The sequence below is a fragment of the Caloenas nicobarica genome, chromosome 9 (genome assembly GCF_036013445.1).
Source record: "Caloenas nicobarica isolate bCalNic1 chromosome 9, bCalNic1.hap1, whole genome shotgun sequence".
NCBI classification, from domain to species: Eukaryota; Metazoa; Chordata; class Aves; order Columbiformes; family Columbidae; genus Caloenas; species Caloenas nicobarica.
Window position 1 is genome coordinate 7368120 of NC_088253.1, and position 13082 is coordinate 7381201.

Below are 13082 nucleotides of genomic sequence, written 5' to 3' on the forward strand. Positions count from 1 at the left end.
GGACTGGCCTTATATTAGATATTTCACAGACCATATCGTAACAGGGTCCCAGATCCCACCAAAATACAAGTAATCATTTATTCAGCACAGCAATATGACCTTTCAATGTACATTTCTGGAAGCTGAATTATCAGGTATATCTGCCAAGAAACAGGCCCCAGAAAACAGCTCCTACAAACTATATACCAGAATCGGATAATTACATTGTATGATAATGAACTGGCACAGTTAAGGAAGCATCAATACTGCCTTAGTGGTTCCTAAAAGTAAAAAAACTGAATTAGTGTGCCATCAGAGCTGTGTTATTATACCACAGAAGCACAGCACGAAGCTTCCAGCACTGCTGTTCCTGGCCTCGTACTCGTTCCAGTAAGACCGTGTCCTGCTGCTGCCCCTGCAGCTCTGACCCGTTTTCTCCTTCTCCCCGTAGGGGCTACAGAGACCCAAGAGCAGGGACTGGAAACCAGGTTTCACTGAGATCAACTCCGAAGAGAGAAAAAAGAACGAGGGTAAGAAATTAACAAAGAAACAACCAGTTCTTCAAATCTACATCTAACTTCAAAATCGGCATTTTCATTTCCCTTCCTTTTACGTCAAAGATTCATGTCTGCTCAGGACAAGAAGCAATCAGGCCAAATTTGCTGTTGGCTTTAGGAAATCCACATGGGATTAGTAGGTGACAAAAGTTTCAGTTCCTGGAAGTGGCAGAGCGCGCAGATGTCTGGTGTGCGCGAGGGCTGGCGGGCAGGGGATGGCAGAGGCACCGCCACGCTCCAACATCAGCTCTACCGTTCGCTTATGCCACGGAAAAATCTTAACTAAAACACTACCTTGACATTTCCTAAACTTTGCTTGACTTTGCAGCCAGGACTGGCTTTTCAACATTGACGTTCACGAGTCTCAAATATGTGCTTTAAATCAGCATATTTGCTGCATCATGAAGGAAGTTTGTCTCTTCCTTACTTTCAAAGCAGGTGTCTTTAATTTCTGTAGGTACCCGCTGAGCTCTAGACTACTTAGAGGCCGTCAGTATTTGCCAGGAGTACGAGAACAGGCACGGAAGCCAAAGCCCAAGTTTCCCCTCAAGGGCCTCCCCGGGGTTCGGGGCTCAGCAGAGCGGACACCCCGCTGCTGTGCGCCCCGCGCGGGGCCGGCAGGTGGCGCTGTACGGCAAGGCAGGCGCGCGGGAGCGCCCGGCCCCGCCCCCCGGGGAACCCCCCGCACCCCATTGCCAACCCCATTGCCAACCCCATTGCCACCCTATTGCCGCACCCCACTGCCGCAGCCCCTGCCTGCCCGCGGGTGCTCCCACCGCACTCCCCGCCGCCCGAACTGCACGGCCGCCCAGGCAGCGCAGCCCCAGCGCTGCGGTTTTCCTCTCCAGACACGTCCTCAGGAACCCCGACCTGGACAAACGCGGCCCCATCCCGGCACCTTGATCCGCCCTGCGGGACACACGGCAGCAGAACTCGCTGCTGCACCCTCCCCGGGGCAACGCTGCCTCTGCCCGGTGTGTGCCTCTCTCAGTTTCAGTAGTCATGGAAGTGTATGCTCACTCTTAAGTGCACTCAAAGCAATAATGCAAGTATCTTTTCCATACCTTTTCATTCTTTGCAAAACAAGGTTAATGTCTACGAAACCATTTCTGCTTAGTCTGAAAATGCAGAAAAGGCATCAGAAGTTAAGTGAGTAACCACAGGGAAATCCTGCCTTCTACTACCCATCTACATTAAATACATACACGAGTTCATGTGAAGTTGCTGTCACTGTGTAAATTTTGTCCACACGCACACACTGCCCTCCTAAAACATCAGCTGCTCTGTGTAACGTGGTTGTCACAGCGCAGCCTTCCCTGGTACAGACAGGTACGTATGTGTGTGAGACAGTGAGGACTGTGGCCACTTATGGTTCTCAGCGACAAATTATTTTAGCTGCACAAATGTACATAGAGATGGCTAATTATGATTTCTTTTCCTCAGAAAATGTGTGCCTTCTGCAAGGATGTGCAGTTTGATATTCTCTCCTCCGCTCTTCCCCAACACTCCCCATTGCTCCTGCCGATGTCGAAACTCGTAGCCTGTGTACTTACAGAGCTCGAGTGTCCGCAGTCCCTACCACATTTAGGACCTAAAAGTTAACTTCTTTTACCTAGACGTGTTTTTTCCCAGCTCCACCTTCCTTCAATTCAGCTTCTTGCTTCTAACCTTTCAGCTTATCAGCATTGATTTATTTAATACAAAGTAGTGAGGTTACCTTAGATCAATTATACCTTTTTTTCTGTGCAATTTCCAATGCTTAATACATCTGTTACTGCTCAGCCGCAGGGACAGCTTGTCCAGCTGGATCCTAAATTATTTCAATCCTTAATTCAATTGTATTTTTGCCACAGCCCAGCCAATGAGCATAATTCTTTTATGGCTAAGAAGCCTCTTTAGAAATAATCCAATAGCCCATATTAAAATATAGGTCATTGTAAAAACTGCCAAGTGCCTGACTTGTCATAACTTTGAAGAGAGGCTGAGTCTCCTCGAGCATTGCTGATTCTTTCCGTGCTTGGAGGCTTAATTTTAAAACAATCAGCTCAACAAAATCAATTTACTTTTAACTGTCCAAACTAGTCAATGTTAGCTGGGAAACTAATTTGCTACTTGGTGCTGCACTTGGACAAATGCTACAACTGAGGGCAGCTGGAGGTTCCCAAGTACTAAAACAGTTCACAACTTCAAATATTTACACAGACTTGTCGCTGTAGAACTGCAAAGGCTTTGGACAGTAAAATAAGTAAAACTCATTCAAACCTATACATGATGTGACCACATGAAAACACCTTTAAGATGAATGTGTAAACTTACATAAGGCAAAACATCCACAAAGGGTCTTAAACTTTGAGGAGAAATTATTTTTGGCTCTTCAACTAATACCCGTGATGGGACTTGGATCCATTTGAATGTTTATATTTTTACAGATTCACTTTGTTTTTAAAAGAAATAAAGAACTGGTCTTGTTCAGTGTTTTGTAGGAGACTATCTTCAATTAGCTACTGGGGTTTTTTTTCCTCCTTCTGTCTTAAAGAGATGGAATTACAATATCGAAAGCTTAAGGAAATCAGTTGCCTTAGGACCACTGACAGACACGGTGGTCCTTTCTCTCCAGCTACCAGCAATGGAAAGCTAATTGCTTCTAGACAGATAAGCTGAATCTGACTTTTTTTTCTGTGCTTATGCATGTTCAGCATCCAGCACAACAGAACTCTGATTTAAATATAACTGCAGTGTAAGCCTTGGGCAACAGTAGTGTGAGCTGCTCGTTGTGTGCCTTCCCTTGTGGAAAAGACAATGGTTTTGAGTTACATTCGTTTACGAGTACTCTTAGAAAAGCCAAAAATGACAATCAGAATTTAGATAAGTGAGGCTTTCACATCTCCTCTCCAGATCTGTGCATACCATTCTCACTGGCCACAAAGGGAGCTCTGTTTCTACACCAAAGGAAATAATTTGGTCTCAAATGTTAATATTAAGCCTAGCAGAAAACACCAACAGTGAAAAATGTTGATGTTCTCACTGTTTGGGTTTCAGTGTAATCAGTGAAATGAAGCCGTTTTACATTCGGAAGAAGAATCAGCCCTATTGTGTCTTCAGATATAGGTGATGAGGCTACATAAAGGTCAGCTTTGAATATGGTCAATAATCAGTGTAGTACACAGTAAACTTAAGATCAGAAGCCCACGTGTTAAGGGGCCTATTTCTAATTAAGCAAGATATCAGTGTTCATTCTCAGTCTTTTTTTGCAGCCTGCACAACTGAACATATTTTACTTGCTGTACAAGCAGAGATATCAGCAAGACACTGGCACCAAGAGAAAGGACAGGTCCTCCCAGCAAGCAAGGACAGATTGCTTCAGGTTTTTTGTTTAGTCTTTTCAACAGGAGGAAAATAATATCCAGCACCTCGCCATCAGCAGTGCAGTAAAAAAAATCGGATCTTAGAATCATCTGAAATTCAATGAGTTTTCATGTCTTGTATTTTGGGTCATTCCTCAGTCTACCTTTGGACATTTGGTGCCTTGTTCAGGGTCTGCAGAAAACAGAAATGATGAAGTATCTTACGAAAGCCTTGATTTAGGGAGATGCATATAATCCTGTGACCACACGGAGTTCCCAAGTTAAAACACTTTCCACTAATTCTTCCCATAGGCATATAAGCACAGAAGACTGCTACATTGAAAAGGAGCTTCCCAGTGGAAGCCAGATTACTCTGGTACTTTGTTCTGATAACTGCCTTTTATAAAAGCAAGGAAAATGTGGTAGATATTAATCTATCACGACTTCACAAAAGCAGTTGCTACAATGACACTTGTAATTGTTAGTCTGAGCAGAGGAGATGGAGATAAATAGAATTGTTAAGACAGGAAAGGAACTGACTAAAGAGGATATAATACTATGATGTGCTGGAAGGATAATTACAGGCTTGGAGTGAAATTACCCATCCTGAATGATCTGTTATTAGGAATGAGTTTATTAAATATTTGCGTTAATAATATGCACCCAAAAGTTTGTGCTGGCTAATGAAATTTGGAGATGATGAAGTTGGCAGGCAATATTAAATCAGTGAAGAATGGGACTCACACAGGAAAAGAAAAGGAACCCTAGAGTAACAGAAATAGCATGGAAGAGAACAGAAAAGATGTTAAACCTGGTCTTTAAAGATTAGAGAAGCAATAATTTGTTCTGTAAACTACAGGATCACCATCTGGAAATGAAAAAGCAGAAAGACTTAGGTGTTTATAACCTGTCTGTGAACAAACATTTAATACAGGTGTGGAAAAGGCAAGCGAGACCGCCTTTGCATTGAAGTCTTGGTTGTTAATCCCGGGAATTATTATCGTTTCACTAAATATTGGTAAGACTTCATCTGAAATCTAGGCCATTTTTTTCAGGAAATGTTTATTCCAACTAGAGAAGACAAAGATTACATGGACACGTGACATGATGAACCAAGAGGATGGATGACAGTAGACCCAAGTGTTCTGGTTCTCTGACTGTACCAAGTAGGGACCAGGTCGGTGTGTGCCCTTGCTCCCTTCTGGGGCCTGCACCTGGATTCTCTCTCCCACAAGCCAAAGGGAGGAGGACAGAGTGTACCTCACGCACAGTCAGAATTAAATTGGGATTGCTCACAGTTTCATGCCCCTTACACCTAGCTTTGCAATTTGCTCTCATACAACTACCTCTGAGATAGAATAAACCTGATGTTAAAGTAGCAGCAAGAGCTAGTGATTCTAAACAGCGAGAAAGAATATTGTTGAAGCTGAAACTTCACCATTTCTGGTGTGAAATGTTCCAAAGTATATTTATAATCTTTAACAGATAATAAGTGCTAGTAAGCTAGGAAGAAGCCGAAGTGAGGTAAAGAGGGTGTGCCTATAGAGAGGGAGCAGTGTTGAAATGATGAAGGATAAGCCTCCTAGACTTCCACATCATCCTCTCTACACACACAAATATTTTATATATGACAAGACAATAAAGATGCCACAGGATAGCTTGCTTGGGTAACACAGATGGTTCCCTTGAAGAAGGTCACCTGATACGAGGGGTAGCACATTCCAGGTAAAATGAGCTTGGGAGACGTGTATTTGTGACATCTCGAGCAACTTAGTAAGAAAGATACAAATGCTATTATCATAAGAAACAGGGATGGGCCTTGTCTTCCCCTACAACTTGGCATTCTTGTATAAATGGAATATCAAAACATTGTGGAGTGATTTTCTAATATTCATTCGCAGTCTGAAGACAGTTTGTAGCATGACAATGACTGTCAAAATGCAGGGCTGGACCAACCCCAATGGGCCCTCCCAGTGAAAGAGACGCATTTCTTTGGCTCTAGGAAAGACATACTATGACAACAGCCTGCTAACAATACACCACCAAGCTTTTAAATACTAAAGAAACACTACTTTTGGAATGGCAGTATGATTTCAGAGATACTATGAAGCAAACCTGCCCAACCCACTTGTAATGGTCCAAGAGGCTGGAAGTGATGTACCTACTGTCATCCAAAGGTGTCTGATACAGTCTGCAGCGTGGTGTCCTTTACCTGCTAACCTAGAAAGATGGGCACCCCCGCCACTGCCATGTTCCTGTCACTGGGAAATTGTTTTAACATTGATTCAGTGAGAAGGCTGTTGTCTATTTTGTTCCTAGCTCCTACAGCAACTGGCTATTCCTTGAGCTTCTTTTATCATGGAATAACCAAACCTAACTTCATTGAGTTTATGTACTTCATTTGAAAAATGGTTAGTCTTTCAGTGCCGGTAAGCCCCAAGGCCGGAATGAACTTGGAGTTTCTGTGGATGTACAAGGATATGAAATTAAATAGCTGGTGTGTATATCCCCTGCCCCTTTTCATTCTTTTCATTATATATTGGATTATAATAAAAACGTGATGTCCTGGGTCTTCAAGTCCAAATCCCAGCTCTCACAAGCAACTTTGGCATACAAGCCTGCTCGTAAAACAATATCCTAAAACCCAGGCCTTTAGTTCCCACTGTATTCACCGCTTTGATAGTTAGAACTCCTCATTTTCCAGCTAAGTTTATCATTATTCTTCTGGTCCTTTGGTTTAAATGGTGGTGGTGGTGTGTTTTTTTCTCAGTGACAGTTACCTCAATTTATTTATAAAGCAGTCATATCCCCTCTGAGTCACTGTTTTGTTTGGCTCAACTGCCAAGTTCTTTCCTCAAGTATATCAGACATAACATGAAGGAAGACTCTTTCAGACACACCAACTGTAAATGAGTTCCAACATACTGTTCCAACACTGTTTGATACAGCCCTTCTCAAAAGCTAGTTCACAGAAGGACAGTAGCCAGCTCCTGTAGTTGGGTAATATCAGTGGCAGAGGGCTGTGCTGCCGAAGGCGGAGAATTCAAACCCTGCTGCCAACAAGCACAGTACGTCTTCACGCCAGCAGCAAATGGAGATCTGGAAGCACACACTAAATAGTTATTCATTGGGGTGGTTTTTTCTTAATAGACACTAACACATGGGAGTGACAATCCCAGTTTACTGTTACAGCATACAGTATATTCTCCTATACATTGCAAAGAGAATGACAGACAAGAATTTGAATAATTGATGACTAACCTAGCAACACCTATTTTCTAAAGTAAATTACAGCCTGTTTCCCAATCGACAGTGGAATATCACTAACAGCCTGCCATCTTGCCTGGCTCCATTGAGATTTCTAAATACAATATTCCCTTTTCTGACTTCAACTCTACCCGCTGTCAGGCTCCATTAGGCATAACAAGATCCAGACAGAGTCAAGATTAAGCAACTTTTTTATAAAATCCAATTGAGGACTTTCTTACCTTGAGGGTGCAGCAGAGATTACATTAACCAGATTGTGCACACTTTCCATGCAAGAACTAAAGGCATATATATATATATATATATGCATGGTGACTTAATTCTCTTAGGAAATAAGCGGGGGCTTTCTAGATTCCTCCCACCATAGACATCATGATCAGGCTCAGCTAATTGAGACCTTGTGGGGAAAAGGGCGTTCCTTAGCAAGGCCTTATTTTTCCAGAAGCAATATGGGAGTGCTGTTGTCTAGCGTAGGAAGTCTGTGCAGATTATTAAGGCAGTAATAGTCACGTGGAGAGAGAAGAACCAGGTTTAAAAAGCTCCTTACTGGCTAGGCTACAGCTTTAGCTCCCAGAGAGACTGCAGTCCCAGAGTGGTGGAAGCAAGAAGGAGGAATCCCCCTTCGGTCATCCTCCCCCTCCCCATAGGTACCAGGGAATGGGACAGAGACATCCCCAGTGCTACCTGGTGAGTCTGCAGGGCTCTGCAGCTGGGAGCAGAGGCTCTCCTTATGCCCAGAACAGAGCTTGTCCTTTATTTGCTATGGGAGAGTGGGCGTGCAGGCTCCCTGAAGCGCAGGGGAGCGTGGGCATATTTGGGGGCACTGCGAGTTTGTATTTGATGCATTTGGTGGCTGGGACTGATGGGTGGTACAAGGAGGGGACAGCGATGTAGCTGTGCATGAGTGTAAAATCGTGCATTGTTCTGCACGAGAGAACAGTGAGTGTTTACAGGGCACTACGGAACGACTGTACACAGGGGAAGTACCTGCAGCATGTATGGCATGAGGTGTCAAAAAGAATAGAGAAAATGGGTTTATGTGGTATATTTGGAGAAGATGAGGGCAGGAAGCCACAGAGTAACTGAAAGACAACTTATGAGCTGCATGTTCTAAGCATGCAATTGCTCTGAAACAGCATAGCCACTGCTCAAACACTTCACCCAGACGAGGGCTTTAGGATCTATTAATAAGTCACGACTTGGATCTTGGAGCTTGAATCAAGAGCTGTCTGTGAAGGCAGAAAATCTACGAATTGTCAATAGCTGTCTTACTAGTATATTTGTAGTCTGTGGCCTAAAGAGAGCAGGAGAAGATGCTGATATGCAAGCTTTAACTCTGGGTTGGGATCCTTTTTCACATTCCAAGTTTGCAGAGGAACCTGGTATTCCTTGCCAACTCTGACTAGCACCCCTTCATATATTACAATACTGTATTATCGATCCTAGCAGAGCGAATAAGAACAGTAGGCTGTAACACCACTGACAATCCTCTGCAATCTGACCTATTCGCGCTGATCGTGCTGATGCCAGGCGAAAGGGAAGCTATTTAACATCGGGGAGGGGAAGCAAGTTTCGGCTTTTTGTGCTCAAATTTTACTCCCTGAGCAGACACTGAACTTGCAGTTACTGCTCACAGCTGTAACACGGAGAGCCCCTGAAAACCCCTTTCTGCAGCTGTATTTACCAACTTTTGGCACCAATCACTGTTGTTCTGCCAGATAATTCTTTCCTCATTTTACACATAAAAGACCCAAGTCCCATTCGGAACAGCAGCAAGTTGTCAACGTCCTGCAAATACTTCCAGCTAATAACTGAATCCTACCAGCCCCACAATTTCCAGGAAAGAAAAAGCCAGGCATCCATCAGTCCTGGTGTAGCAGTATTAGTGGTGTCCAGCTCTACCATTCAACCTGCACCCCACCGGGTTCTGATGTCAAAAGCCAAATTCTACTATTTAACTAAAGCCATGCTAGCAGACAGAGGAAAGCTGTCTCTGTATGCAGTTCGGCCAGGAAAGAAGGGAAGCGGGCAATCCAAACTAGCTCTACCTGTTACTTGCTAACGGCACTGTCAGATTGCTTGACCGGGGATGCGCATTGTGCCTGGCGGGAAGGAGCAGCTCCGAGCGGCCCGCAGCATGCGGCAGGACATCCCTACCTAAGGTAGAGCTGCCGCTGGGGGACAAGGTGCGGGGCCGGACAGTGCGGGGCTCCGGCCGGCTCGCGGCTCGGGAGGCTCCAGCTCGGTGTCCGCTGCCCCAGGTGCGCCCGCGCCCGGCTGCCGGCCGCTCCCCCGCGGAGGAAGGGCGCGGGAAGCCCCGCTCCCCGGGGGCACCCCGGTCCCCCCTCTCCCGCCTCATTTGCATGGCTCTTATTACGGCCGTGCCTCGCTCCTGCCGCGCTGACACCGGCGGGCTGGAGCGCGGAGTCGCCTCCAGCGGGAAGTGCACTTCCGTTATCTGCGCTCCCCGCCTCGCCCGCTCCCCCTCCTCAGCTCGCTCTCTCTGGATGTTCAAGGCAAGGATGAACAAACAGATCCAGCCCGACCGCAAAGTGTCGGTGGTGGCCCCCTTGCCGGAGCGCCCGGGGCCGCCGCCCCCGAAGAAGGACGTGGAGCTGATCCTGGTGAAGGAGCACAACGGGGTGCAGTACACCAGCAGCAGCCTCCTGCCCGCCGCCCCCGCGCCGCGCTACGGCGCCCAGGACAGGGAGACCTGGGGCAAGAAGATCGACTTCCTCCTCTCCGTCATCGGCTTCGCCGTGGACCTGGCCAACGTCTGGCGATTTCCCTACCTCTGCTACAAAAATGGAGGGGGTAAGAGCAGCGCTTGCGAGGTCTTTCTTCCCCGGTCCCAAACCCCAAAGCCGCACCGCCGCAGGGGCGGCATCCCCTCCTTCTTCTTCCCGGAGTTTCAGGGGGAAAGCCAAGCGCCGGGGCTTCCCCCGCCGTGCCCCGGAGCGGCGCGGGCTGGCGACGGGAGGAGCGGCGGCGGCACTGCCCCGGCACTGGCCCGGCACCGCGGGCACCGCCGGGCCCCGGGAGCGCTTCGGTCCGGGTCGCCGCTCCCCTCCCTGCCGCGCAAATCCGCCACGGTAAAGATTGCTCGCACCGCCCTCGGAGTTTAACTTAGTTTTGAGCACAGGCGTGACAGCCTTTTGCTGTCACTTGAGCCTGTTTAACACTTTTTTCGTTCGCAAAAAATAGCATCAAGTGGGGGAAGGAAAAAAAGAAGCCAAACACACTTGAGCAGAAAAACGGCATCTAAAAAGTTAGTGCCGGACAGTGAAAGGTTTCTTGGGGGCAGTTTTAATGCAGGATCCAGATTTCTGCCCTCCGTTCTGCAGTTTGGGGCTTCTCCCCCCCACCCCCGTAAAAGTAGGAGACTTGTTACAAACAGAACCTTACCTCCTGCACAGTTTGGCTATGACAGCAACAACAACAAAAAAAAGGACATTCAATAATTACAGTTAGCTCAGATTGTCTGGCACATCCTCAGTAAGACCTTAACTCCATCATTCCTTTTCATCTCCCTAAAATACGCTGTGTTGTCAGCGATGACTCTACACTGTGATGGAGTAACACCATCTGCAAGCCGGGCAGGTGCCTGGGGTGCTTTCAAATCACGCCTAGGAAGAACAGACCCTGCCTAGCAGATGGAGGACTGTGTGTGTGAACGGTGAAGGATACAGATAGAAGAACTGCTAGAGAGAAAGCATGTTCTGTAAGATAGTTATGTATGTCTTGATAATGTGGTTGCCTGGTGATAAAGGCTAATGGTTCACACTTGTAGCATAAAATACTTGCTTTATGTCAAAAGAGGAATGCAGAATGGGAAAATCCCTATCAATTAACATGGAATTACACCCGGCCTTGGAACTTAATAGGACACCAGGCTGATACTGAAACACTTGGTCTCGTTTGGTACCTCCAAAACTTCGGGGGGCAGCCAGAAAATCTCTCTGCTCACCAGCCAGACAGGCTGGAGAAAGTAGTTAGTACTGAAAAATTACTCCCATCCTTATTTCATTATGTCCAAAAATAATTCTAGCAATTTACTCTGCAGAAGCACAATGCATCATGAACCCTGCAGGCTTCCACGGTGTCAGGTGCAGGTGTAGCAGCATCCATGCCACTCAGTACATACACACCATTGCTAGATCTCCAGGTCACCTGGCAATTTTTAGGGAAAAAGATATATTCCTTAAGGTGACACCCAGAGTGCATGAACTCATCTCAATCATATTTTGGGTCACTTAATTTCTTAACCTGCTTCAAAGGCAGGTTATTTGCTGCTAGCTCAAGCACAGGAGGTAGCAGTCTTCAACTCTCTTGCATTTTGTTTAGTCTCCATATATAACCTTTGGTTAGTTCAGCTAGAGAAACCTGGGTTTTCATTAGCATCTTGTAATTCAAATACTTGTAAACTGCAGTGGAGAGACAGCTACAACAGGCAATTTTCGGTGAAAAGTTTGCACCAATTCTTCCATGCTATCAAAGTGAAATCAGACCTTTGCAAGCAAAGGTGGGGAGGCCCTGTGCCATCAAAGTCTATAGGATGACTGAGATCTGCTTACGGATCCGTACATTATAAAACACTCATTTACTCCGCTCTTCAAAAGAAAACAAACTGCAGTATGAAGCACCTCAGTCAAAACCTAGGATGTCACTCCCAAACATATGCAATATCACAACATCCTTTACTGGCACTTAAGTCTCATTTTACCGTAGAATGAAAGATGGGATAATCCCAATGGCCAAAACCCATCAACAAAGGGCTTTTCCTAAGGAGGTGTTCTCACAGAGGACATCAGCCAGCCGAGTTGGACAAAGACACACAGCTGTGGCTAATAAGTGGACAAACTGATCTTTACAACTTGATTGTGTTTGGCTTACTGAAGTTTAATCAGCTCTAGATATTGAGATTATTTTTCTTTCTCTATGCTGTTTGAGTGTGGCCACCAGCATATAACAGAATTTCCAGGACAGACCTTGCACTGAGAAGCAGAGAATGGAAATACAGCCAGGGACTAGATAACAGCTCTCTTCTTTCTCTTTACGAAAATTGTGTTTATACTGTCTTAAAAATTTTCCATCCATTGCCTCTCATGTTCGACATATATTTATATATATCAATTTTGTTTTGCAGAAACTCCTGTAAGAGATTGATGCTCTAATAGTACTGAGTTTCAAGCCTACTCAGTCTCTTTTCTCTGTCAATCTGGGTTTGGGAGCTTGTTTGCTTAGGTAAATTTTCCTACAAGAGCAAAGAACATGAGGCAATGTGCAGGGGATACTGTTATATTTCATTGCTATCTTTCCAGTCCTAAATCACAGATATTCTTAAACTTTTTTTTTTGCACACTGCTACTGCAGGAGGGAACCTTTTTAGCACTACATCAAGTTTTGCTGTCTCAAAAGAATAATCCAGTCAGTTTCATATAGCTGCTGGCTTATGTGTCTCCATAAAGAAGATGTAATCAAAATAAAATACTAATAGACATGGAGAAAATTTAATTTCATTATCTTAGTAGTTCTGCTGGACTGCCAAGCAAGCTAAAGAAACAAAATCAGGTGCTGTTTCTACACTTCTATCGCATGCTCAGACTTGCTCTTTAAAAAAGTTTCACGAGTTGCTGATAATAGGGTTATGGTTTGCCTTTTGATATTTATAAGGAGCCACTAGATAAAGAAAAAAACCAAACCAAACAAAAAACAAACAAAACAAAAAAACCCACCAAAACCAAACCAAACAAAAGGAGATTAAACTTGAATTAAGTGGCATGTGTAAAGTAAATCAGCAGAAGGAAAAAGGTTTCCTTTCTTCTTCCTCCCTCAGCTTCTCTTTATTCTGAAAGCCTCAGCAATTACTCAGCCTCAGCAATTTAACTAGAGCTGACTTTAGACAAAGATAGTCAGATGTTGGTTACAAACTTGT

At 45.2% G+C, this 13082-nt stretch overlaps 1 protein-coding gene across 2 annotated transcripts in view; it reads left to right on the forward strand.

Moving 5' to 3' along the window:
- The first annotated feature begins 9510 nt into the window (after nt 1-9510).
- SLC6A2 (solute carrier family 6 member 2) overlaps nt 9511-13082 on the forward strand; it is a 70223-nt gene continuing 66651 nt past the window's right edge. For both annotated transcript variants that reach the window (XM_065640724.1, XM_065640725.1), the window contains exon 1: nt 9511-9961. In XM_065640724.1, coding sequence (XP_065496796.1) covers nt 9511-9961 — 451 coding nt within the window. The remainder of the gene's footprint in view (nt 9962-13082) is intronic.